The sequence below is a fragment of the Dendrobates tinctorius genome, unplaced genomic scaffold (assembly GCF_039654945.1).
Source record: "Dendrobates tinctorius isolate UK_male_01 unplaced genomic scaffold, ASM3965494v1 ptg000093l, whole genome shotgun sequence".
In the NCBI taxonomy this organism is placed as follows: Eukaryota; Metazoa; Chordata; class Amphibia; order Anura; family Dendrobatidae; genus Dendrobates; species Dendrobates tinctorius.
In genome coordinates this window covers 15,010,914-15,035,010 of record NW_027361761.1, presented here as the reverse complement: position 1 = coordinate 15,035,010, position 24,097 = coordinate 15,010,914, and the positions used below count along the sequence as shown (strand labels likewise).

General features: G+C 43.2%; 1 protein-coding gene across 1 annotated transcript in view; it reads right to left on the bottom strand.

Moving 5' to 3' along the window:
* LOC141098570 (cytochrome P450 2B4-like) overlaps positions 1–23,552 on the bottom strand; it is a 98,902-nt gene extending 75,350 nt beyond the window's left edge. Inside the window, exons 1-3 of the mRNA XM_073586475.1 lie at positions 23,452–23,552; position 22,073; positions 1,729–1,917 (exon numbers count right to left, since the gene is read on the bottom strand). Coding sequence (XP_073442576.1) covers positions 1,729–1,917; position 22,073; positions 23,452–23,552 — 291 coding nt within the window. The remainder of the gene's footprint in view (positions 1–1,728; positions 1,918–22,072; positions 22,074–23,451) is intronic.
* Positions 23,553–24,097: the final 545 nt, after the last annotated feature.

The window sequence follows — 24,097 nt, the reverse complement described above, 5'->3', positions numbered from 1 at the left end:
CCATCTAGTGCCCTAATATCTATTTCCTAAAAAATGTTTTCTGATTTTTTAAAAAAAAATGGGCCACAAGGAAAAGAATTATATAAATTAATGAAGTAACCCATAGTCCCCTGTCTGACACACTCTTGGCTTCAGCACTGCCGTGCTGGTGGTGATCTTCGGTCTCTGGTTACTTCCTGTGTATTATTTGTATTATTCATGCACACATGACCACTGCAGTCATTTACTGTCCCTGCCAGTGAGGTCATCATCATGGCAGGAAGCAAGTAGAGACTCTCGGGGGACTATCGGAGGGTTATTAAATACCTTTTGTTCCTTGTGGGCAATTTTGTTAAAATACTAGACAATGAATTTAATGCTTTAAAATATAAAACAACATTTGCAATTTTAAAAATCTCTTAACAATTTTGCAGACCTAGGTGTTTCCATGGTAGGAGACTACAAACAACAATGCAGTCTGATCCTGCAGTCAGGTTCTTGTTTATCTGCCCTGTAATTTACTGCCTGAAAATAATGAAAAATGTTTATGTTGAGCATAGGGACCCGAGTAATCCATGACTGCAGAATCCACACAGGGTTTGTTTGTTGTTCTCTTTATTATTACATGAAGGAGCTGAATACACAAAATGATAAGATTTCTAAATTTGGGGTGCAGCATTCCCACAAATTAGCTGTTCCTGCTGCTGTCATTGTCTAGAACTGCTCAGTTCCAATCACATGAACAACTCCATCAAATGTATATCATCTGCAGCTAGGTGCTGCATAAGTTACCCCCTATTGGTATGTATAAAATTGCAATTTCATTTCTCCTCTAGAAAATAATAAAAAACAAAGATAATTAGTGCACAAATTGGCTAATTCATGTATGCCCAGCAGCCACAACAAGGCAATCTTCTTTGCTGGGAACCTAACCTAATGTGCTTCCTCTCTTGGGCTGATAGCCAACATTTATATGGGTAGGTAGGATCCTGCTCTGATTAAAACCACCATAGGCTGATGGGTGGAGTGCTCGATCAGAGATCCTATGCATACAAATATCAAAAGACTGTCAATCACTTCCAAACAGAAAAGATGTGAACAGGTGCATATTAAGAGTAGCAATTTCCATATATAACTATTAGCCTATGGCGGTTTTAATCACAGCAGGATGCTACCTACCCATATAAATGTAGACTATCAGCCACAAGAGAGGAAACACGTTAGGTTAGGTTCCCTGCAAAGTAGATTGTCTTGTTTTGGCTGCTGGGCATACATGAATTGACAGAATTTTGAGCAAAGTGTCATAGATTTTAACTATTTTCTACAGAAGAAATGCAATTCCAATTTCATATATTTCATGTCTACATGCTATAGGACTAAAGAGTGCAACTTTATTTGTTAATCCAATTGGTATGAATATGGGGTACATGTGCAGTACCTGCCACAGCCACTATTGCATTGATGGAGCTGGGCAGCTCCGCAACTTAGCATTTCTGACCCCAGCACCAGGAAAAGCTGATCGCACCCACACGGATCAGACATTGATGACCTACTGTTAAGACTTTTTGAAAAGTTGGTCAATCTAATTATATTAGAATAAGGTTTGAGGCACATTAATTCAGGGTATGAAGTCAACACCGTACAAAAGTATTGACAAGTAGAGCAGTATGCAATGGTAACAATCCCCCAAAGATAAGAATCCCAATTTAATGCACACTACATCTGTACATACAGTGGAGAGTCTCTTACCTCTGTGAAGGACTTTTGGGGTTTTAATGTGTTGATCACATGCATATTTCCTATGATCGGTAAAGGCATAGGACCAGGAGGGAAATTGATGGATTTTTTCTGGTTCTTAAAAACATTGACCAGAAATGACATGAACACAACTGTCACAAGAACGGAGATGGGATCCATCATGACCATGTCTGCAATAGCCTAGAAAACAGGGAATAAAATGCAGAAAATTCTATATTCAGTATTCTCAGAATAAGGAAACAACTCCCTCACTCAACCACAGGAGCAATGACACAAAAATATCTTGGGAGGGTTGGACACTTTAAATGAAGAGTCCAATCAACTGATACCCAGCAAAACCCAGCATTGTACTGAAAGAGTGGACCGTGACACAAGGAAAATCAATCCTGTGTCTACCTGTGTCCTGTACCCTTCCTCAAGTCCAGCAATAGGCAAAAACAAGTCAGCTCTGCCCTGAATGTTTCCAGAAAAGGCCACTTTTCATGGGTCTGGCTCACAGGACATGGCATCCACCAGTGGTTATATAATCTGAAAGCCACCAAACTTTCATAATAAATCCAATTATCTCTCATGCCTAAAGCCAATGAGAAATAAAATTTATATATTAGAAATATATTGTGTTGAAGTTAGGAAGGTCTTCTGGTGCCGATCAGGGTTGATGAGGTCAAGTTGGGGTACGACACACATCATTGGCAAAACCAAAGGAAGTGAGAGGAGCACTGGTTAGGGAACGACAAAACAGGTGAGCGGTGATCACCGGACAATATTTTATTGTCTTACACTTCTTCCTGACTTGATTGAATGAATCTATGGGGTAAGTAGATAAATCTGTCCGGTGCAAAATTTGGAAGATTTGCTTATTTCTATATGTGATCTTATATTCCTTCCCATCTATTGTACCTTCTAAATGGGTCACCCAAAAATGTATAGCAAATTCACACATAAGACCCCCAATCAATTCTTTGCACAACTATTATTTCAAAATAAATTATGGCGGGAAAAATAAATAAAAATTGTTCTTTGCGGCGGTGCGCTCTTCATAGAAAATCTGCAACCAATACTTCAATCGTAAGCACATTGTCGCAATAACTAAGCACCAACCGACATTGTACCATTTTCTTGACTAAATCTAGTAAGTTTAGGTTAACAAATGTTTTCTCGGAAGTGGAAGCAAAATCAGCTGAGTTTTTATAGAGGTATACACTTAAGGAAACTGTTCTGTCTCTGACATAATTAATGACTCTTGAACTGCCTATTTGATGACATACAATGATTGCTGTATGTTCAGGATGTTCAGATTTCCATAGTTAATGTTTAGTGTTCTTGGCTCCATCTGGTGGCCAAAGTAATAACTGCAGTGTTATTTTATATCACTTTCGTTTTTGTTTTCCCTCCAATCTGCAATGCACCCTGGGTAAATTTACAAAGCATCTTGGTCTAATCCAGACCATATTTTCTGCCAAGTCTGCTTCATGTGGACATCTCATTTCTCTACCTCCCCTTGTGTCAGCATCGTGGGTATGTAATCACTCTTCCTTTATCTAATTCCTGTCCTAGATCACCCCGCTTAGTTAGCTGTCCCCTGGTTAGCTATTAGCACAGGTAATCTGTATAATGTATATATGTATTTTTATGTACCCATACTCATTGATTGTATTGTGTGTCTTGCTTCTAGTTTCACCGCATCTATATACCATCACGTTCAATAAAGCACAGATTCAACCTAGAGTCTCCTTATTGGACCCCCGGTATAGCGGTTTAGCTACCCGTATAAGCTATATGAATCCAGGTTCATGAGTAAGGACGAATAGAAACACTGCATATTTTTTATGATTTTATTTTTCCTTTGTGCATTTTCTAAAAAGATTTTGGAAGCAATTTTTTTTTACCCCAGTCTGTCAAGTCCAAAGGATGCAAAGCAATATCAATTTGGAACTGATTCTGGAAGGAATCCATCTCAAAGTAGTACCAAGACTTTTATTTTAAAGTTATCAGAAACCTCATCATAAAAAAACACACCACTCATCTTTTGAATAAGAGAGTGGATTTTCCATTTAAATGGAAGACTCATTATTATAGTTCACTCACACCGGAAGAGTAACCAAGTCTATGGATGTATGTAACACCTCAAACTGCACTGAGAAGTAATCCGAGTGCAGTCCAAAATACACTGAACACTGACTCACAGATTGAAAAATGTGGACACTTTTTCTGCTCACAACTCTGTGTGAACATACCTGTCTCCTTTCTCATTTTCTTACTAAAAAGTACAAATTCTGTCTGAACAAGCTCACTGATTCCCATTCCACTGATGCCCTTGTCATCTGCAAAAGAGTTAAAAATAAAAAACAACAGTATTCCTCACCTTTCCATGGAGATGCTGCTAATCCTTTTGTCCCACAATGGGTCTAGTTCTGCTATATTTATATGGCAGGCTGCATGGTTGCATGATGCAACCATACAGCTTGTCATTCAGCAAAAAACACTGAGCAGCATGTGCTCAGTGTCTCTCTGTGAAGTTCTATTCCCTGTCTGAGGGCATCGCGAGCAAGATAAATTTCTTCTGCTCGAGGTGCCATCAGACAGGTCCTGCGAGTTCACAGTCAATGAAAGTAACTTCACCTATGTGACGTCAGCGTGAGCGCAGTGGGAAATTTTCAAACTCTTTTGCAGATGACAAGGGTGTTGATGGAATGAGTGAGCTCGTAAGTATAGTTTAATTAGGATTTATTAAAGGAGTCTGTGTCATTCTTTCAATTAAAGAACTTTTTTCTAGGTGTCTGTGCTTTCATGCAATGTGACTATGGGGTTAGTAATGGGGGCTAGAGATGAGCGAATTTGCCTTTTTTAGGGTCGAGTCGGGTTTCATGAAACCCGACTCTTGCAAAAGTTGGGTCGAACGAAATCGGCCGAATATAGGGAAAAGTCGGAGGCCGACTGAAACACGAAACCCAATGCAACTCAATGGGGGAAACAAAGTCGTCAGGGAGTGGAGAACAGTAAACACACCTACAGTGCCCATTTCAATGTCAAAAACATCATTTCTTATTCCTGAAGCTTGTCAACCTTAATTTACTACATAATAATAGTTACGCATTGAAAACTGGGGGTTATTTGGCTAAAGTTGTGGGGGGTAGGGCTGGCTCAAGGTTTTCGTGTGCAATGGGCCTAAGAGTGTCAGTGCGCCCCTTTAACACTTACCACAACTCATGATGCTCCAATATGGCACAGAAATATAGGTATAGTACAATGACAAATACTTCACTGCTTACATGACATGACTGATCTATTTTAAATTGTACAATAGCTATAAAAAAGGACAGTATGTTATTCCACAGTATTACAGCCACCAAATTGTGCGCCATACAGAATAATGAGCCCCATATATTTCTCCATACAGAATAATTGGTCAAATATAATGTTCCATACAGTATATGATGAGCTCCACATAATGCTACAGTATATGATGGTCCCCATGGATGATGCTCCAGTATCTTATGGGCCCAAATAAACCTCCATATATATTGGGCTCCATTTCAAATGCTCCAGTGTATAATGTGCCCCATAGATGCTGCTCCAGTGTCTGATCTGCCCCATTTAGAATGCTCCAGTATATGATGGGCTTCATGGATGATGCTCCAGTGTATGATGGGCCCTAATAATGCTTCATATATAATGGGCCCCATTTCTAATGATCCAGTGTATAATGGGCCCCGTAAATGCTGCTCCAGTATCTGATGTCCCCCATTTAGAATGCTCCAGTATATGATGGGCCTCATGGATGATGCTCCAGTGTATGATGGGCCCTAGTAATGCTCCATCTATAATGGGCTCCATTTCTAAATCTCCAGTGCATAATGAGCCCCATAAATCCTGCTCTAGTGTTTGATGTCCCCCATTTGGAATGCTCCAGTATATGATGGGCCTCATGAATGATGCTCCAGTGTATGATGGGCCCTAATAATGCTCCATATATTATGAGCCCTACTTCTAATGCTCCAGTGTATAATGAGCCCCATAAATCCTGCTCCAGTGTCTGATGTCCCCCATTTGGAATGCTCCAGTATATGATGGGCCTCATGGATGATGCTCCAGTGTATGATGGGCCCTAATAATGCTCCATATATAATGGGCCCCATTTCTAATGCTCCAGTGTATAATGAGCCCCGTAAATCCTGCTCCAGTGTCTGATGCCCCCCATTTGGAATGCTTCAGTATTTGATGAGCCTCATGGATGATGCTCCAGTGTATGATGGGCCCTAATAATACTCCATATATAATGGGCCGTATTTCTAATGATCCAGTGTATAATGGGCCCCGTAAATGCTGCTCCAGTATCTGATGTCCCGCATTTGGAATGCTCCAGTATATGATGGGCTTCATGGATGATGCTCCAGTGTATGATGGGCCCTAATAATGCTTCATATATAATGGGCCCCATTTCTAATGATCCAGTGTATAATGGGCCCCGTAAATGCTGCTCCAGTATCTGATGTCCCCCATTTAGAATGCTCCAGTATATGATGGGCCTCATGGATGATGCTCCAGTGTATGATGGGCCCTAGTAATGCTCCATCTATAATGGGCTCCATTTCTAAATCTCCAGTGCATAATGAGCCCCATAAATCCTGCTCTAGTGTCTGATGTCCCCCATTTGGAATGCTCCAGTATATGATGGGCCTCATGAATGATGCTCCAGTGTATGATGGGCCCTAATAATGCTCCATATATTATGAGCCCTACTTCTAATGCTCCAGTGTATAATGAGCCCCATAAATCCTGCTCCAGTGTCTGATGTCCCCCATTTGGAATGCTCCAGTATATGATGGGCCTCATGGATGATGCTCCAGTGTATGATGGGCCCTAATAATGCTCCATATATAATGGGCCCCATTTCTAATGCTCCAGTGTATAATGAGCCCCGTAAATCCTGCTCCAGTGTCTGATGCCCCCCATTTGGAATGCTTCAGTATTTGATGAGCCTCATGGATGATGCTCCAGTGTATGATGGGCCCTAATAATACTCCATATATAATGGGCCGTATTTCTAATGCTCCAGTGTATAATGAGCCCTGTAAATCCTGCTCCAGTGTCTGATGTCCCCAATCTGGAATGCTCCAGTATATGATGGGCCTCATGGATGATGCTCCAGTGTATGATGGGCCTTAATAATGCTCCATTTGTAATGGGCCCCATTTCTAATGCTCCAGTGTTAAATGAGCCCCGTAAATCTGGCTCCAGTGTCTGATGTCCCCCATTTGGAATGCTCCAATATATGATGGGCCTCATGGATGATGCTCCAGTGTATGATGGGCCCTAATAATGCTTCATATATAATGGGCCCCATTTCTAATGATCCAGTGTATAATGGGCCCCGTAAATGCTGCTCCAGTATCTGATGTCCCGCATTTGGAATGCTCCAGTATATGATGGGCCCATTTTTAATTAACCCAGGCAAGGTATGTGAAAAGAGCTCCATGTAGTAATCTGAAGTGTGTGCTGCCGCATCCTTCACTTTTGGTGTGGGTCAAGAACACAAGGAAAGGGGTTGCTCCTGACCAGAAGCCTGCACAGACGACTCAGTGCTTGCATTTTTTTAAACTTCAGAAGAGGAGGCGATAGAGCTGGAGGATGTCTCAGCAATGTAAGCCAAAAACAGTTCCTGGTGCTCCGGCTTTAAAAGCAGTCTACCTACTCCCAGAAAAGGGAGGCTTACAGGCCTTCCAGAGCTACACCATGACGCAGGCTCAACACCTCCTGCCTTAGCTGCTATTGTGTTTTTGGCACTTCCAGCAGATGCACCACCACCACCATCAGTACCAGGTGGCCCCCCATGCCCACGTCCACGTCCTCTTCCACCGTACTTCCTCATGTTTTGGAAAATGGACCCAAAATACCAGCAGATATATGGTACTGTGTCAGAAGCATACAACTCTCTACAGTCTAGGGATAACAGTAAATCTCCGTATATATTTCATGAGTCACACACAGATGCTCACAAGCTCAGTATGGATTACACAATAAAATAAAATGTTGAAAAAGGGTACAGTATCATCAGATACAAGGTATATATAGTATAGTGTAAACATTCTGAATCTCCGTATATATAAGAGGCAGACACAAACACTCTCAGGCCCAGTGCGGATTACACAAGAATATGAAAAGCTGTAAATGGGTAATGTAACACAAGCGTACAGCTGTATACAGTGTTGGGGTAATCTTAAAGCTCCAAATATATTTCTGGAGTAACAGACAGACGTTCACAGGCTCATTATGGATTACACCAGAATCTAAATAGCAAAAAAGGTTACTGTATTAGAAGCGTACAGCTGTATACAGTGCTTGCCAAATTTGAAATCTCGGTATATATATCCAGAGTCACCCTCAGACGCTCACTCAGTCTGGGTTTGACCATGATAAAAAATGTTGTAAAAAAGGTACCGGATAACAAGATAGCAAGTATATATATTATAGGGTACAATTGAAATCTCCATATGCATAGTCCTGTAGTCACTCTCAGACGCTCACTCAGCATGGATTTGACCATAATACTAAATGTCGAACAAAGGTACTGTATAACAAGATACAAGCTGTATCGAGTATAGGGTAAAAATTGGTATCTCCGATTCACCGTATATATAGAAGACATAAACCACACACGCCCACTCACTATGGATGATATCGTAATATAAAATTTTGAACAAAGGTACTGTATCAGCACATATCAGGTGTATCCAGTCTAGGGGTAATAGTAAATTTCTGTCTATACATCCGGAGTCAGACACAGACACTCACAGGCTCACTATGCATTACACCAGAATTTAAAAAGTAGAAAAAGGGAAAGGTATTCAAAGCGTACAACAGTATACAGTGTTATGGTACTTTTAAATCTTCGTATATATTTCAATCTCAGTAAGCCAGTCCAGACTCTCCGCTACTGGAACCTACATGGATACAAGTACAGATGGAAGGTCGAGTGTTAGCAGAAATTTGGGAATTACTCATAGCAGGAAAACCTCCCGGTAGATGTTGCAGAGGCGATGCAGATCCTCAATTACTGTGTCTGTGGAGACAACGAAAATGGTTCTTTGTGAAGAAAGGATTGTTTTATCGCAGTAGCGTGGATCACATCACCATTACTCGTCTCCATCAAATTGTGATCACAGGGAGAGATGTAGACATGGTCCTCACTGCCTATCATGATGTGTCTGGTCATTTTGGAGTGCAAAAGACAGAAGCCACACGCTGTAGGCGATTCTATTGGATTGCCATGAGAGGAGACATTGAAAAACGGTGGCAGGAATGTCACACGTCTGTGGCTATCACAACTGTGAAAGGTGATCATAAAGCACCTCTGCATCCGCTTGTAAGTTGACGTCCATTACAAATGGTAGTCATTGATCATCTGAAGGTAGAGGCCAGCAGGACAGGCCATAGCTACATCTTAACCATCATCGATCAATACACCAAAATTCTAGTGGCCGTCCCTGTGAAGGATTTAACTGGCCAGACTACACAGCGGTGGAGCAGTGAGAGGTAAGTATTGCAACTTGCAAGTGCTGTGGCCATGACAAAGCGGGGGGGGCACACTCGTGGGTGCCAGGTGTTGACCCCAGCCCTTGGGGGGGGTGGGCAGCCCAGTTAGGGAGGTTTAAAAAATGGCATATGTTGATATGTAGGCTGGACATTCAGCTGCTGCAAATGGCGGAATTGGGCAAGTCAGAGGAAGAGGTGGACAAAAGCGAGGCAGTTTTCTGGCAACCTATGTGTCATCAGGGGAAGGTGGGACAAAATCCTTTGAAACCCATGCATGATTCATTTTAATGAAGGTTAGATCATCAACATTTTGGGTCGACAGACGGGTCCTTTTTTCTGTCAGGATTGATCCAGCAGCACTGAACACTCTTTCAGACAACACACTAGCAGCAGGGCAAGTAAGCTCCTGTAAGGCATAGTGTGCCAATTCAGGCCAGGTGTCCAGTTTAGAGGTCCAATAGTCAAAGGGGAATGACCTGTGAGGGAGAACATCGATATAGGAGGAGAAGTTTGTAACCATAGTTGACAACTGCTCTCTCCTGTCACTTGTAATCGATGCAGTATTAGCAGTCGTGTGAGCGGTACTTGAGAAATCATTAACATGGTCATTAAACCCCTGTCTCCAACGCCACTTCGGCTGTGTGCACCACGAACACCCCTTCCATTGTGCCCACTACAGCTCGTGGGAGAACCAGCACCACTGCTGTGTGCTGGGAAAGCATCAAACAAATAATTTCCAGAGTTGCTTGTTAGCCAACATTATCTCTAGGTTCTCCTGTGGCATGATGTTGTGTAATTTGCCTTTGTAGCGTGGATCGAGGATTCTGGCCAGGAGTTGAGCGAAACGGGTCGAAAAATTTCAAAAGTCGCCGACTTTTGGCAAAGTCGGGTTTCATGAAACGAAACCCGACCCTAGGATGAGGTCGGCCACGAGGTCGGCGACTTACGCGCCAAAGTCGCGTTTCAAAAGTTTGTTTTGCACTCTTTTTCAGCCAATCAGGATCCACGGACACTGTGGGCAACGTGATGACATAGGCACGGGTCACCACCATCTTTCAGAAGGGCATGCAAGTGATTGGCTTGCTTTGGTGGGCGTCACAGGGGGTATAAAAGGGCGTGCACGCCGACCGCCATGTTACTTCTGCCGATCTCAGAATAGCGAGAGCTGCTGCTGATTTTGTAGGGAGAGCGTTAGGCAGGGAAGAAGACACCAAAAACTGCTTCTGCTGCTAGCGATTTTGCCTGTACAACAAACCAGTCACTGTGTGTGCAGTGCAAGGGGAGGCTATATAGTGGTGTATCAGTGGTGTTGGTTGTTGGGCTGCCTTCTAAGGCTTCCTGACATTCCTGCATTGCTGTTTACCCACTGCTCCGCAAACTGCTTTTTTAAAAGCAATCCCAATTTTTTTTTTTGTCCTGCCGAGAAGAAGAAAAAAAAAAACTGCTTCTGCTGCTAGCGATTTTGCCTGTACAACACACCAGTCACTGTGCAATGCAAGGGGAGGCTATATAGTGGTGTATCAGTGGTGTTGGTTGTTGGGCTGCCTTCTAAGGCTTCCTGACATTCCTGCATTGCTGTTTACCCACTGCTCTGCAAACTGCTTTTTTAAAAGCAATCCCAATTTTTTTTTTTTGTCCTGCTGAGGTACTGAGCGTGCATTTTTTCACACCATACAGCGGTGTACGCTCCTCACACAATAAAGTGTAACGGCTGTTATCACAGCCACAGTGAAGCTATCAGTGTGTCACTCTGTGAGAATAAGTCGAGGACTTGTTCCGTTCTTACAGACCTGCACTCTAGGGAGATTCCAATTCTGCCCAATTCTACATACACCTTGTAGTTTGTGATACACTAGCCAATTTCTGCCTGTGACATAGCGCTCAGATATTCAGTGGGCCTCACACAATCCATAAGTGTCCAGTGTCCACAAGTGTGTGCAGAAATTAAAAATCTCCCTTATCCTCTAGTGACTTTGGTCACAGCTCTGCCATCGAGCCTGTGACAGAGCGCTCAGATATTCAGTGGGCCTCACACAATCCGTAAGTGTCCAGTGTCCACAAGTGTGTGCAGAAATTAAAAATCTCCCTTATCCTCTAGTGACTTTGGTCACAGCTCTGCCATCGAGCCTGTGACAGAGCGCTCAGAAATTCAGTGGGCCTCACACAATCCATAAGTGTCCAGTGTCCACAAGTGTGTGCAGAAATTAAAAATCTCCCTTATCCTCTAGTCACTTCGGTCACAGCTCTGCCATCGAGCCTGTGACAGAGCGCTCAGATATTCAATGGGCCTCACACAATCCATAAGTGTCCAGTGTCCACAAGTGTGTGCAGAAATTAAAAATCTCCCTTATCCTCTAGTGACTTTGGTCACAGCTCTGCCATCGAGCCTGTGACAGAGCGCTCAGATATTCAGTGGGCCTCACACAATCCATAAGTGTCCAGTGTCCACAAGTGTGTGCAGAAATTAAAAATCTCCCTTATCCTTTAGTGACTTTGGTCACAGCTCTGCCATCGAGCCTGTGACAGAGCGCTCAGATATTCAGTGGGCCTCACACAATCCATAAGTGTCCAGTGTCCACAAGTGTGTGCACAAATTCAAAATCTCCCTTATCCTCTAGTGACTTTGGTCACAGCTCTGCCATCGAGCCTGTGACAGAGCACTCAGATATTCAGTGAGCCTCACACAATCCATAAGTGTCCAGTGTCCACAAGTGTGTGCACAAATTCATAATCTCCCTTATCCTCTAGTGACTTCGGTCACAGCTCTGCCATCGAGCCTGTGTCAGAGCGCTCAGATATTCAGTGGGCCTCACACAATCCATAAGTGTCCAGTGTCCACAAGTTTGTGCAGAAATTCAAAATCTCCCTTATCCTCTAGTGACTTTGGTCACAGCTCTGCCATCGAGCCTGTGACAGAGCGCTCAGATATCCAGTGGGCCTCACACAATCCATAAGTGTCCAGTGTCCACAAGTGTGTGCAGAAATTAAAAATCTCCCTTATCCTCTAGTGACTTTGGTCACAGCTCTGCCATCGAGCCTGTGACAGAGCGCTCAGATATTCAGTGGGCCTCACACAATCCATAAGTGTCCAGTGTCCACAAGTGTGTGCACAAATTAAAAATCTCCCTTATCCTCTAGTCACTTTGGTCACAGCTCTGCCATCGAGCCTGTGACAGAGCGCTCAGATATTCAGTGGGCCTCACACAATCCATAAGTGTCCAGTGTCCACAAGTGTGTGCACAAATTCAAAATCTCCCTTATCCTCTAGTGACTTTGGTCACAGCTCTGCCATCGAGCCTGTGACAGAGCGCTCAGATATTCAGTGGGCCTCACACAATCCATAAATGTCCAGTGTCCACAAGTGTGTGCACAAATTAAAAATCTCCCTTATCCTCTAGTGACTTTGGTCACAGCTCTGCCATCGAGCCTGTGACAGAGCGCTCAGATATTCAGTGGGCCTCACACAATCCATAAGTGTTCAGTGTCCACAAGTGTGTGCACAAATTAAAAATCTCCCTTATCCTCTAGTCACTTTGGTGACAGCTCTGCCATCGAGCAGACACCAGATCTGGACACCAGATCCTTAATGTGCGTCAAACTTTGCATGAGCAGACGCAAAAGTGGGATGCTCATGCTTATGATGGCATCGTCTGCCACAAAACACTGAAGAACTTTACAGAGGTCTTTCAGCTTTGATCACTGCACACCCGACAATTCCATGTCTTCCCTCAAACTGACTGCCCGTGTATCCTCCCACAAATGCATTACAGCCTGCCTCTGTTCGCACAGCCTCTCAACCATGTGCATTGTGGAGTTCCACCTTGTTGCAGCGTCTATGATTAGGCGGTGTTTGGGGAGGTGGAGCAATCGCTGCAGCTTCTGCATACGACTGGAGTGGACGTTTGAGCGACGGATGTGCGAGCACAGTCTTTACACCTTATGGAGCTCTGGATAATTATTAAGGAAGCACTGCACCACCAGGTTCAAAGTGTGAGCCAGGCAAGGTATGTGTGTGAGTTTTGCACGGGCTATGGCTGCCACAAAATTACGGCCGTTATCACTGACTACCTTGCCTGCCTCAAGATGTAGACTGCCCAGCCATGACTCAGTTTGTCGCTGCAAGTATTCGGCAATTACCTCCGCGGTGTGTCTGTTGTCGCCCAAAGACAACATCTTTAACACAGCCTGCTGATGCTTACCACTAGCTGTTCGATAGTGGGACACCTGGCGTGCAACACTGCCAGCTGCGGATGGAGTGCTCGTGCGACTGTGCTCTGTGGACGAGCTTTCGCTTATGGAGGAGGAGGAGGGTCGAAAGCCTACCACCAACTGTTTCCTATATCGTGGGCTAATCAGCACTTTTCCACCGCCGCTGTCCCCTGTGGAGCCTGCATCCTTCACATTAACCCAGTGCGCAGTGATGGACACGTAATGGCCCTGGCCATGTCTACTGGACCCTGCATCTGTTGTGTTACAGTGGGGGAAGCAATGGAGCGTTGATGACTACCTTCAGTCGGAGCAGGTGCACATGTGCTACCTGAGGTTTTGTAGTCCATCCACGCTTGCAAGTGGATGTTGATTAAATGTCTAAGCATGCAACTGGTATTAAAATTTCTGAGTTGTTTTCCTCGGCTAAAGGTCCTTCCGCACTTCTTACAGGTAACCTTTGCCTCATCAGTAGGATTTTGGACAAAGAAGTGCCACACTGCAATCTTCCTACTATGGTATACAGTACATTTTCTGACCTTGCACGCTGTGCTAAGTTGACCGTCTGGCCAAGCTGTCTTGCAACTCTTTTCATTTTTGGTCCACGTTTTTAGACAGCTACGGGCCTGCCAGATAACCGCTGCTGCGATGCCAATGCCTGCTGCGGATCCTTCTCCTTATCTGAACTTTTGCCAGCGCCACCCATCCCCCAATGGATGCCAATCCGGGTCAAGAACTGGGTCATCCATCACCGTGTAAGGTGGTATAGTATGCGATAAGGGGCACCTGAGTTTCATCGGGGTCAGATTCTGGCTCAGTAGACTGTGAGGGCAATGTAGTGCTCTGGGTCAATGTACCAGCAGAATCATCTAGCAGTGGCTGTGCATCAGTGCACTCCATGTCAGATTCATCTTGAACTGGGGATTCAGGATTTGAGTGGATAACCCAGGTATGGTATGTGAAAAGAGCTCCATAGAGTAATCTGAAATGTGGGCTGCCGCATCCTTAACTTTTGGTGGGGGTGAAGGACACAAGGAAAGGTGTTTTTCCTGACCAGAACCCTGCACTGACGACTCCGTGCTTGCAGCTTTCGAACGTTCAGAACAGGAGGCAAAAGAGGTGGTGGCTGTTTCGGCAATGTTCGCCAAAACCTGTTCGTGATGCTCCGGCTTTAAAAGCGGTTTTCCTACTCCAAGAAAATGGAACCTTACTGGCCTTCTTGGGCCAGACGATGACGCAGGGCTCCACACCTCCTGCCTTAGCTGCTATTGTGCTTTTGCCAGAACCAGCCGATGCACCACCACCATCAGTACCAGCTGCGCCCCCCTGCCCACGTCTGCGGCATCTTCCACCATACTTCCTCATGTTTAGGAAAATGTACCAAAAATACCAGCAGAGAGATGGTACTGTATTAGGAGCGTATAGCTGTGTAAGGTGTATTAAAAAAATTAAATCTGCGTATATATTTTGTTAGTCACTGACGCTCTCCCAGTATGTATTTGACCGTAATCCAACAAGCAGATATACGGAAGTGTATCAGAAGTGTACAGCTGTATACGTTTTCTGTGTAACTAACAATCTACGTATATGTATTTACGGAGTGTCACAAACAGACGCTGACTCTGTATAGATGTGACTGTAATGCGAATGGTAGATATACAATACTGTTTGAGAATCGGACAGCTTTATACGGTGTCTGTATGGAAAATTGTCAGTCTCCATCTATTTTTATAAGGAGTGACACACTCTGTCTCTGTATTGTTTTGACCGTCATCAAACAGCAGATATACAAAACTGTTTGAAAAGCGGACAGCTCGAGAAGGTGTAGGTCTGGAAAAATGGAAAATCTCCTCAGTTTGTTATTCCAGTCACACACAGATAGCTTGTATTTGTCAGTGATACCAGCCTGTACACGGTAGTGTGTGAGGAGCGTACACCGCTATACGGTGTCTGTATGGAAAATTGTCAATCTCTGTCTATTGTTATATGGAGTCACACGCTGTCTCTGTATAGTTTTGACCATAATCAAACAGCAGATATATGAAACTGTTTGAAAAGCGGACAGCTCTATAAGGTGTAGGCCTGGAAAAATGGAAAATCTCCTTGGCTTGTTTTTCCAGAGTCACACACAGATAGCTTGTATTTGTCCGTGATACCAGCCAGTACACGGTAGTGTGTGAGGAGCGTACACCGCTATACGGTGTGAAAAAATGAACGCTCGGTAACTCACCAGAACAAAATAATAAAAGTTGGAGTGCTTTGAAAAAAGCAGTTTGAACAGTAGTGTGCACACAGCAATGCAGCTATCAGGTAGCCTTAAAAGGTTGCCTAATCACCACCAGCGCTGCTGCACACAACAAAAATCCTCCCCTTTCACTGCACACTAACTGTACAGTGAAAAGCGCTATCAGCAGAAGCAATTTTTTTTCTTCTTCCCTGCCTAATGCTCTCCCTTATTCAGAATCAGCAGCAGCACCTCTCCCTATTCTAAGATCGGCAGAAGTAAGATGGCTTTCGGCGGTCACGGCCTATTATAGCCACTGTGACACCACACAAAGCCAGTCAATCACTTCAATGCCCTTCTCTAAGATGGTGGTGGCCGCTGCCTATGCCATCACTTTGCCCGCAGTGTGTGTCCTCCATCATTAGCTGAGAAAAGGTGCTGGAAGCATTATTTGAAATGTGACTTTGGCGCTTGGCTCGGCGACCTCATGGCCGACCTCACGCTATGGTCGGGATTTGATATGTGAAACCCAACTTTAGCTAAAGCTGGTGATTTTTAATTTGACCGACCCGTTTCGCTCAACTCTAATAGGGGCATCTTATTGACTCCTCTCCATAACTAACCTCGGGGCATGATATCACCTGACAATACAATGGTAACATCAACCCTCTCAAATTTCACCTCACTTGCCACCACTACAGAGCAAGTGGTAAGAGCGAGGCTAAGTGACAGAATTGGCACGTCTTATCGCCTTTTCTGGGGCTGCTGACCGCTGATGTTTTTAGCTTGGTGGGCCAGTATCCATGGCCCCTTCCTAGGCTATTAATATCAGCCCACAGCTGTCTGCATAGCCTTTGCTGGTTATTAATTTTATGGTGACCCTATATAACTTTTTTAGGGTCCCCTGTGAGCTGATATTAATAGCCTGGGAAGCTCCATGGGTATCACCCCCTTCCCAGTCTATAAACCACAGCCACGAGCTGTTGGCTTTCCCTCTCCTGGTTAAGATTATTATGCGGGAGCCGATGCCATGTTTTTCAGAAAAATTATCTTTTTTTAATTAAATACATGTACAGTAAGCTACACACAGTACTAATTGTATTTGTCACAGACATCTGTATATCTACCTATTCTATGCGCATTTACTGTATGTAATTCATCTATTCTATCCTGTTGGGTCCTGCTGTGATTTTAAAAACTCATCTGACCTTAACACCATAGAGAATCTATGTGGTAATGTCAAGAGGAAGATGAGAGACACCAGACTCATCAAAGAAGACAAGCTGAATGCTGATATCAAAGCAACATGAGCTTCCATAACACCTCAGTAGTGCCGCAGGCTGATTGCCTCCACACCACGCCGCATTGATGCAGTAATTGGTGCCAAAGGAGCCCCGACCAAGTATTGAGTGCATTTACTGAATAAACATTTCAGTAAGCCAACAATTCGGAATTTAAAATCATTTTTTCAAGCTGGTGTTATAAAGTATTCTAATTTATTGAGATAATGACTTTTGGGTTTCATTGGCTGTAAGCCATAATCATCAACATTGTGTATAGTATAGTGTGGCACTACTGCAGGGTGCACAAGTAGGTTACCCATCATCAACATTAACATAAGTAAACACTTGAAATAGATCACTCTGTAATGACATTATATAATATATGAGTTTTACTTTTTGCATTGAATAACAGAAATAAACTAACTTTTGATAATATTCTAATTTTGTGAGATGAACCTGTACATATATATGTGTCACTGACATCTGTATATATATGTATTGCATGTGTATATATCTATTCTATCCTAAACTCTCGGGCTGTGATTTTACTGCCTGCAGGACATGAATTGTCGGCTTTTATTTTATCTTTCTATCTTATATATATATATGTTTTTTGACGAATATTTACTTTGAGAGCAATGTGTAAATGACATGAAAGCTAGGAGGGATAGCTAATGCTAGAGGAGAGAGAAGATTCAAAAAGATATAAATAAACTGGAGCAGTGGGCAGTAGCTAACAGAATGATTTTTAACAGGGAAAAGTACAAAGTACTACATCTGGTGAATGAAAATAAAAAAGCATATACAGAATGGGAGGAATAGGTGTTGTGAGTTCATTTTTCCCTTCACCATTGAGGTCTGATGAACTCCCTCCTCTAGTGAAGGAAGGTAGTGAGACTGATTACCAAACACCTGGGCAGCTAGATGATGACTGGGTGGCTGGAATTGAGGACTGGATATAAGGCTGCCGACGCCCTTCTTCCTGGCTGGTGATTTTCCTGCTGGATTCTTGGAGACCATTCTGATTCCTGCATCGCAAAGCTAAGTTTTTCTGCTCTGCTTTGTACTCTTCAGTTTTGTTTTTGTTTTGCCTTGTTTTTTGGGAGTTCTGCCATCCCCGGCCGGGGGTGAGCTGAATTCCATTTTTGTCTCTGATCTGTTGATATTTTGCTCTGTCTTCAGAATATACCTGAGTGCTGATATAGTCTTTTGAAGCCTAGCGACTTCAGGGCCTGTTTTTCCTATCAGTCGGTTGGCTCATTTTGATAGGGTTTTTGCGGATGGCAGACAGCAGCTTTCCTATCCTGTCCTATGTAGTTAGCTTGGGCCCCATCATTTGCTCAACTATCTTTCTATCTGTGTTAGTGTTTTCATCTTGCTTCACCGTCATTATATGTTGGGGGCTGCCTATTGCTTTGGGGTCTGCTCTGGGGCAGTTTAGTTTTTCCCCTTTCTGTCTTTAGGCTATATAGTTCTCCGGCTGTGATCGAGGGGTCTAGGGCACCGTAGGAACCCCCCACGGCTACTGCTAGTTGTTGTGGATAGGTTCAGGGGTCTGCAATGCGATAGCTGCCAACCTCTCTGGTTTTTCTGGACTTAGCTGGTATTTTGTTTTTTCCTCCTTCGGTGACTCATCATAACAAATAGGGCTTAGCAACAGCACATGTTAAAAAGACTTTGGTATACTAATAGATCACAGACTAAACATGAGTCAACAACGTGATGTAGCAGCAAAAAAGGCAAATGCAATTCTGGGATGAATTAACAGAAGCATACAGTCTAGATCAGGTGAAGCCATTATTTCCCTCTACTCCTCTTTGGTCAGACCTCATCTGGAATACTGTGTCCAGTTTTGGGCACCACATTTTAAAAAAAGACATCAACAAACTGGAGCAATTTCAGAAAAGCGCGACCAGAATGGTGACTGGTCTGCAAACCCTGTCTTATTAGGAAAGGTTGCAGGATTTGGGAATGTTTAGCTTGCAGAAGACAAGACTGAGAGGAGACTTAATAGCTGTCTACAAATAACTCAAGGGCTGTCACATTGTAGAAGGATCATCTTTATTCTCATTTGCACAAGGAAAGACTAGAAGCAATGGGATGAAACTGAATGGGAGGAGACACAGATTAGATATTAGAAAAAACTTTTTGACAGTTAGAGCGATCAATGAGTGGAACAGGCTGCTGCCAGTGATGGTGAGTTCTCCTTCAGTGGAAGTCTTCAAACAGAGACTTAATAGACATTTGTCTGAGACAGTTTAGCGAATCCTGCTTTGAGCAGGAAGTTTGATCAGATGACCCAGGAGGTCCCTTCCAACTCTAACATTCTATGATTCTATGACGTAGAGAATTACTCTATGTAAAAGCTTATGTTGAAATCACATTGCAATTGGATAGCAATCGCACTGCATTAGGATGTAAATCGGATGCTAGGTGTGAAAAATTGGATGCTAGTCACATGACATTTGCATTACACTCGTGAGACTCTCGGCAGGGACACTTGGACCCATTTTTCACATGTACTCCGGCCTTAGGTCAGGGTCACACTTGCGTGTGTGATACGAGAAACTCACGCGAGTCTCTCGCATCAATACCCGACACAGCTTCCGGCACTCGGGACCGGAGTGTGCGGCTGCATGTATTTCTATGCCGTCTCACACTCGGTCACGAGTGCCAGCAGCAGTGCTGGGTATTGATGCGAGAGACTCGCGCTAGTTTCTCACATAACACACGCAAGTGTGACCCCAGCTTAAGGGTACAAATCACATAATTATTCAACCAAACCTGAAAAACTGCAATTTGTTTGCTTCTCTGCATTTGCTATAAAATGGTCAAAATTTAAGATGGAAAACAAGTAGGAGGAAAGGTGCACTGAACTATTTGGCCACACCAAGGGTGCACAGAGCACTAGTGCTTGGTTTTAACAGTCAATCTGTGATGTCAGAATCCCTTTTTATTATATAAAATTAAAAAGTAAGGTTTGTAACTGGAAGAAAAACTGTCAAAAAGAGCGCTACCAAAAAGTTGTGGTGAACGTTTGCTTCTCAGAATTGTCCATGGGTGTAAAAATGATGTACCCCAAGGTTGAGCACTGAGTCCACTATTAATCAATTAAATTATTAATGATATAGCAGATCTGACAAATTCTGTCCTTTCTATTTTGCGGATGACAACAAGCTATGTAATATGTTGCAGTCTACAAGACATGTTCAAAAGTTACAGGCTGACTTGGACAAATAGTGTAAGGGCATCCGCTTGGCAGATGAGGTTCAATGTGGAAAAGTGTAGTTATGCAGTTAGGCATCATATGTTCTAACAGAAGAAAAAGTAGGAGAGTTACAAATCATTCTAAAACTAAGGGGCCAATTCACCAAAGCAATTTCTGCAGAACTCTGGCATAATTTGCTTTGAAAAGTTGCAAAATTTATGCACAACATAAAACTGAGCAAAACCTTTTGGAACTTTTAACATTTTGACATTTTCACGTCAGTCACAGTCTGCCTGATACATCTTAAGGCCCCAGACGGGAGACCACAACACACTGCCATCAAGAGAAAGCAAAAATGTGCACGAACAGAGAAACACGAAGGGTGAGAAAATTAAAACATGTTCATATAAGGAAGAAAGGGAATGCTAAAGAGAGCCAAAAGAAAAAGGAACAAGTGTACCCTCCCAGAAACCAAAAGAGGTGAAACGTAGATGAACTGAGAAGGAAAATAAACAGACTCACTGCAGGATTTGAGCTGGTGTTCACCATGCAAGGTAAACCCTTTTGCTCAAGGTCTGGAACTCTGAAACCAAAGACCAACTAGAGTTATGTATGTCTTAAGGGCCCGTTACACTAAGCTAGCAATATCGCTATAACGTCACTGTTTTTTGTGACGTATCAGCGATATTACTAGCGATATCACTATGCGTGATACTTACCTCCGACCGGCTCCCCCGCTGGTTATCGCTGATCACGCAAGAACGTCCTGGACCATTTCTCGTCGTCTGCTTCCTGCTGGGGCTTCCTGCTGGGCTTCCTGCTGTGGAGACGAGCGACCCGTGGACGCGGGCGGGAGGACGTCAGGATCGCCGCATCTGTCAGGTAGGTAGCGACCCCCGACCCCTGCGATGTCGCTGATGAGATCTGCCTGTGTGGCAGCTCACTAGCGACCACTTAGCGATGCACCAGCGATCCTGACCGCGTCATATCGCTGGTCGGGATCGCTGGTGCATCACTAAGTGTGACAGTACCTTTATTATATCACTTAATTTGTTATCAAATATTCCCCATTGATCGATCAATAAGTGTCTATTTGGGATCATTTACGTGTGCTTCTTTCTGTCTGCGTCTTTTGTGAGCTAATACAGTGACATATAGCTTGTGGTAATAGGTCTCATTGAGTGGCCTGATTATATTTCGGTATGAGCATATATCATTTTAACATCAGGAAATATACACCCGGAATTACATAATATAAGAGGCGCCCCTCTGCGCTATATTGGGTGGATGTATGCCCTTAATATATCCGGGTTTAAGTTAGATTATGCTTGGCACCATTTCACATATGAGCAGTTCCAGCGCGTTGCATTAGGTGGATCCATACCCCTAAGTCACGTGGCTATGAGTTGGACTACGTAACACTCAGTGTCCTTCCCTTATGCTCGGAACCATTTTACATAGGAGCAGTTTCAGCGCGCGACACTAGGTGGATGTACTCCACTAAGACACATGGCTATGAGTGAGACTACATAATACTCAGCGTCCCTCCTCCTAACTACTTCCTTCCGGCTGGTGGAACGCAGCCTGCGTGGCAGATGAACACCATAGTGGATTATTGCATACCAGAAGTGGGCGTTATTACCTTCAGGCTGAATCTTTAAATGACGGCGTTCTAAGCGCCCGGAGCAAGCCGCACACTGCATTGTCATTTCGGCCAGGGGTATTGAGTCCTCACTTTTTGACCCCTGATGAACCCTCACTAACGCAGAGGGGGAAACGCGTCGGGTTCCTATCTGCATCTATGGCTGATAAGTATACGCTGCACACTCTGTTTTTGACAGACTCCATGTGGCACTTCTTGCAATGAACAATGTTAACCCTTTGAGACGGAGATACCTCTGATTTGTGAAATGCTGAGCACTGCTGTGTTATTTCATACATGAATTTTCATGGTCTCCCGCACTATCATGGGGAGTATTTTCAGCACAGTCCACCTATATAATATGCTGGCATTCTGGAAAGGGCATTTGCATTGTGCTATTTTTTCTTGCCACATGAGGAATTAAGGCTTATTGAGGGGATGTGATTTTAAAACCTCATGAAGGATTGCCTTATATATATGCTGCTGCTAGATTACTGTTTGCATTGTTATCATATGCACGCTTGATGAGGTGGACGGAGCCTCAGCAACATAGTAGGCGGATTAAAAGCTTTGTGCATGTGCAAACAGCTGCTTGACAGACAGTATTTTGCTGTCATTTCATTGTGCAGTGTCTACATCATTCTTTGTGCTGGTCCTTAATTGTGGACAAATATTTGTGTATTTTTGTATACTGTTGACTATAGACATTGATCTCTCTGTAGATGTTTTTTTTCAACATTTTTCTTTTTTGTGGGTTTGTTTCATTATTACTGCAGGCTAGCATTTTTGACTACGAGATAAGTCTTATTTGACCTGCGGAAAACCCATATTTTGAAATAGACATTTGATTGTAAGAGACTTTTTAGACTACGAGATAAGTTTACAGTGTGCATACTACGAGATAAGTTTACAGCACTTAGCACTTTTCTGCACGAGACACGAGTTGTCTCCTCACATTTCTCAAATTTTCGGTATTTTGGGTGTGAGTGTGGTTATTTTTTGTGTCCCCTATTTTTGTATACATAGGGTGGTCTAGGGCGTTATTAGGGACGCCGACGTTGAGCGGGGGCGCCACATTGTCAACAACTAGGGTGCCAACCTCCACGGTCAGGAAGAGCCTTATTAGGGCGTAATAGGGCGAAGTAGCTTTTTTTGCCCTTTATCTTGTGAATTATTTAACTGTCTGGATTTGACTTGCATCTTTGACCCCCTGTGTATTTGGGTAATTTTACCATTATATGCTTTTTAGTGATTAAATTATAAGTTAATTTTTAGGGATTATGCCTTTTCTGGTTCTTCATCAATTAGAGGTATAACCAGCAAGGAAGTACAGTGAAGAATAAACATATAACACTGAGCCAAGAGTGTGACAGGACATACCAAAACAGATAATGGAAAACACGAGGATAAAAGAAAACCTAGAAGGGAGGACAAAGAAAATTGGAACCATCAGCATTTGGACAGGGAAGAAAAAGCAATAGCTCAGCAGACTATGAAACTGACCACGGAGCAACATATCAGCAGATCAAATCCCTAAACTGAGCCATGTCACTGTCTTGATCTCTCAGATTCTTGCACTTGTCTATGTTTCCTGCAAAATATCTGTCAGTTTAACTTTATGCCTAATATATCTGACCCATGAAGTGCCAAAGCTACTTGATTGTCAATGTTTTTCAAGTCACTTGTCAGTGATTTTACGGGAAAGCTACAATACATGGCAGCCTGCTATGGTTCGAGTTCTAAAACAGATCAGTGAATGAATAATTGATTGTCAGAAATCAGTTTGCAAACCCTCAAGACTCATTGTAGATTTCAGATGTAACTAAAAGCATTGTAATATATTCAGTGCACCTAAAACTATTTCTTACATTTACATTACATGCTTATATTGCATTCAATGAAATAAAAGGTGTAAATATCAGCAGAGAAAGTTCTCACCGTGCAGTGTCGATCATCCAGCCAGCTCTGTCTTTTCTCTGAGTTGTGTGCTATATAAGTGAATATTTAAGCCCTCTTCTGACAGCATCTGTGATTGATGTCCATCCCTTACATTACCATGTTGCTTTACTTAACCCCTAAGGGTGGATTCACATGGGATAGATATTGGGAAAATTTCACAATTTAATGCAGCTTTTTTGAGCCAATGTTAGAATGCATTCAGAAAGAATAAGAGATATAAAAGGAAGGTTATACTCTGTACCTCCTACTAATGGAGCCAGATTTGACTCAGTAGAGTATGGTATTTTTTTTCCAAAAAGGAT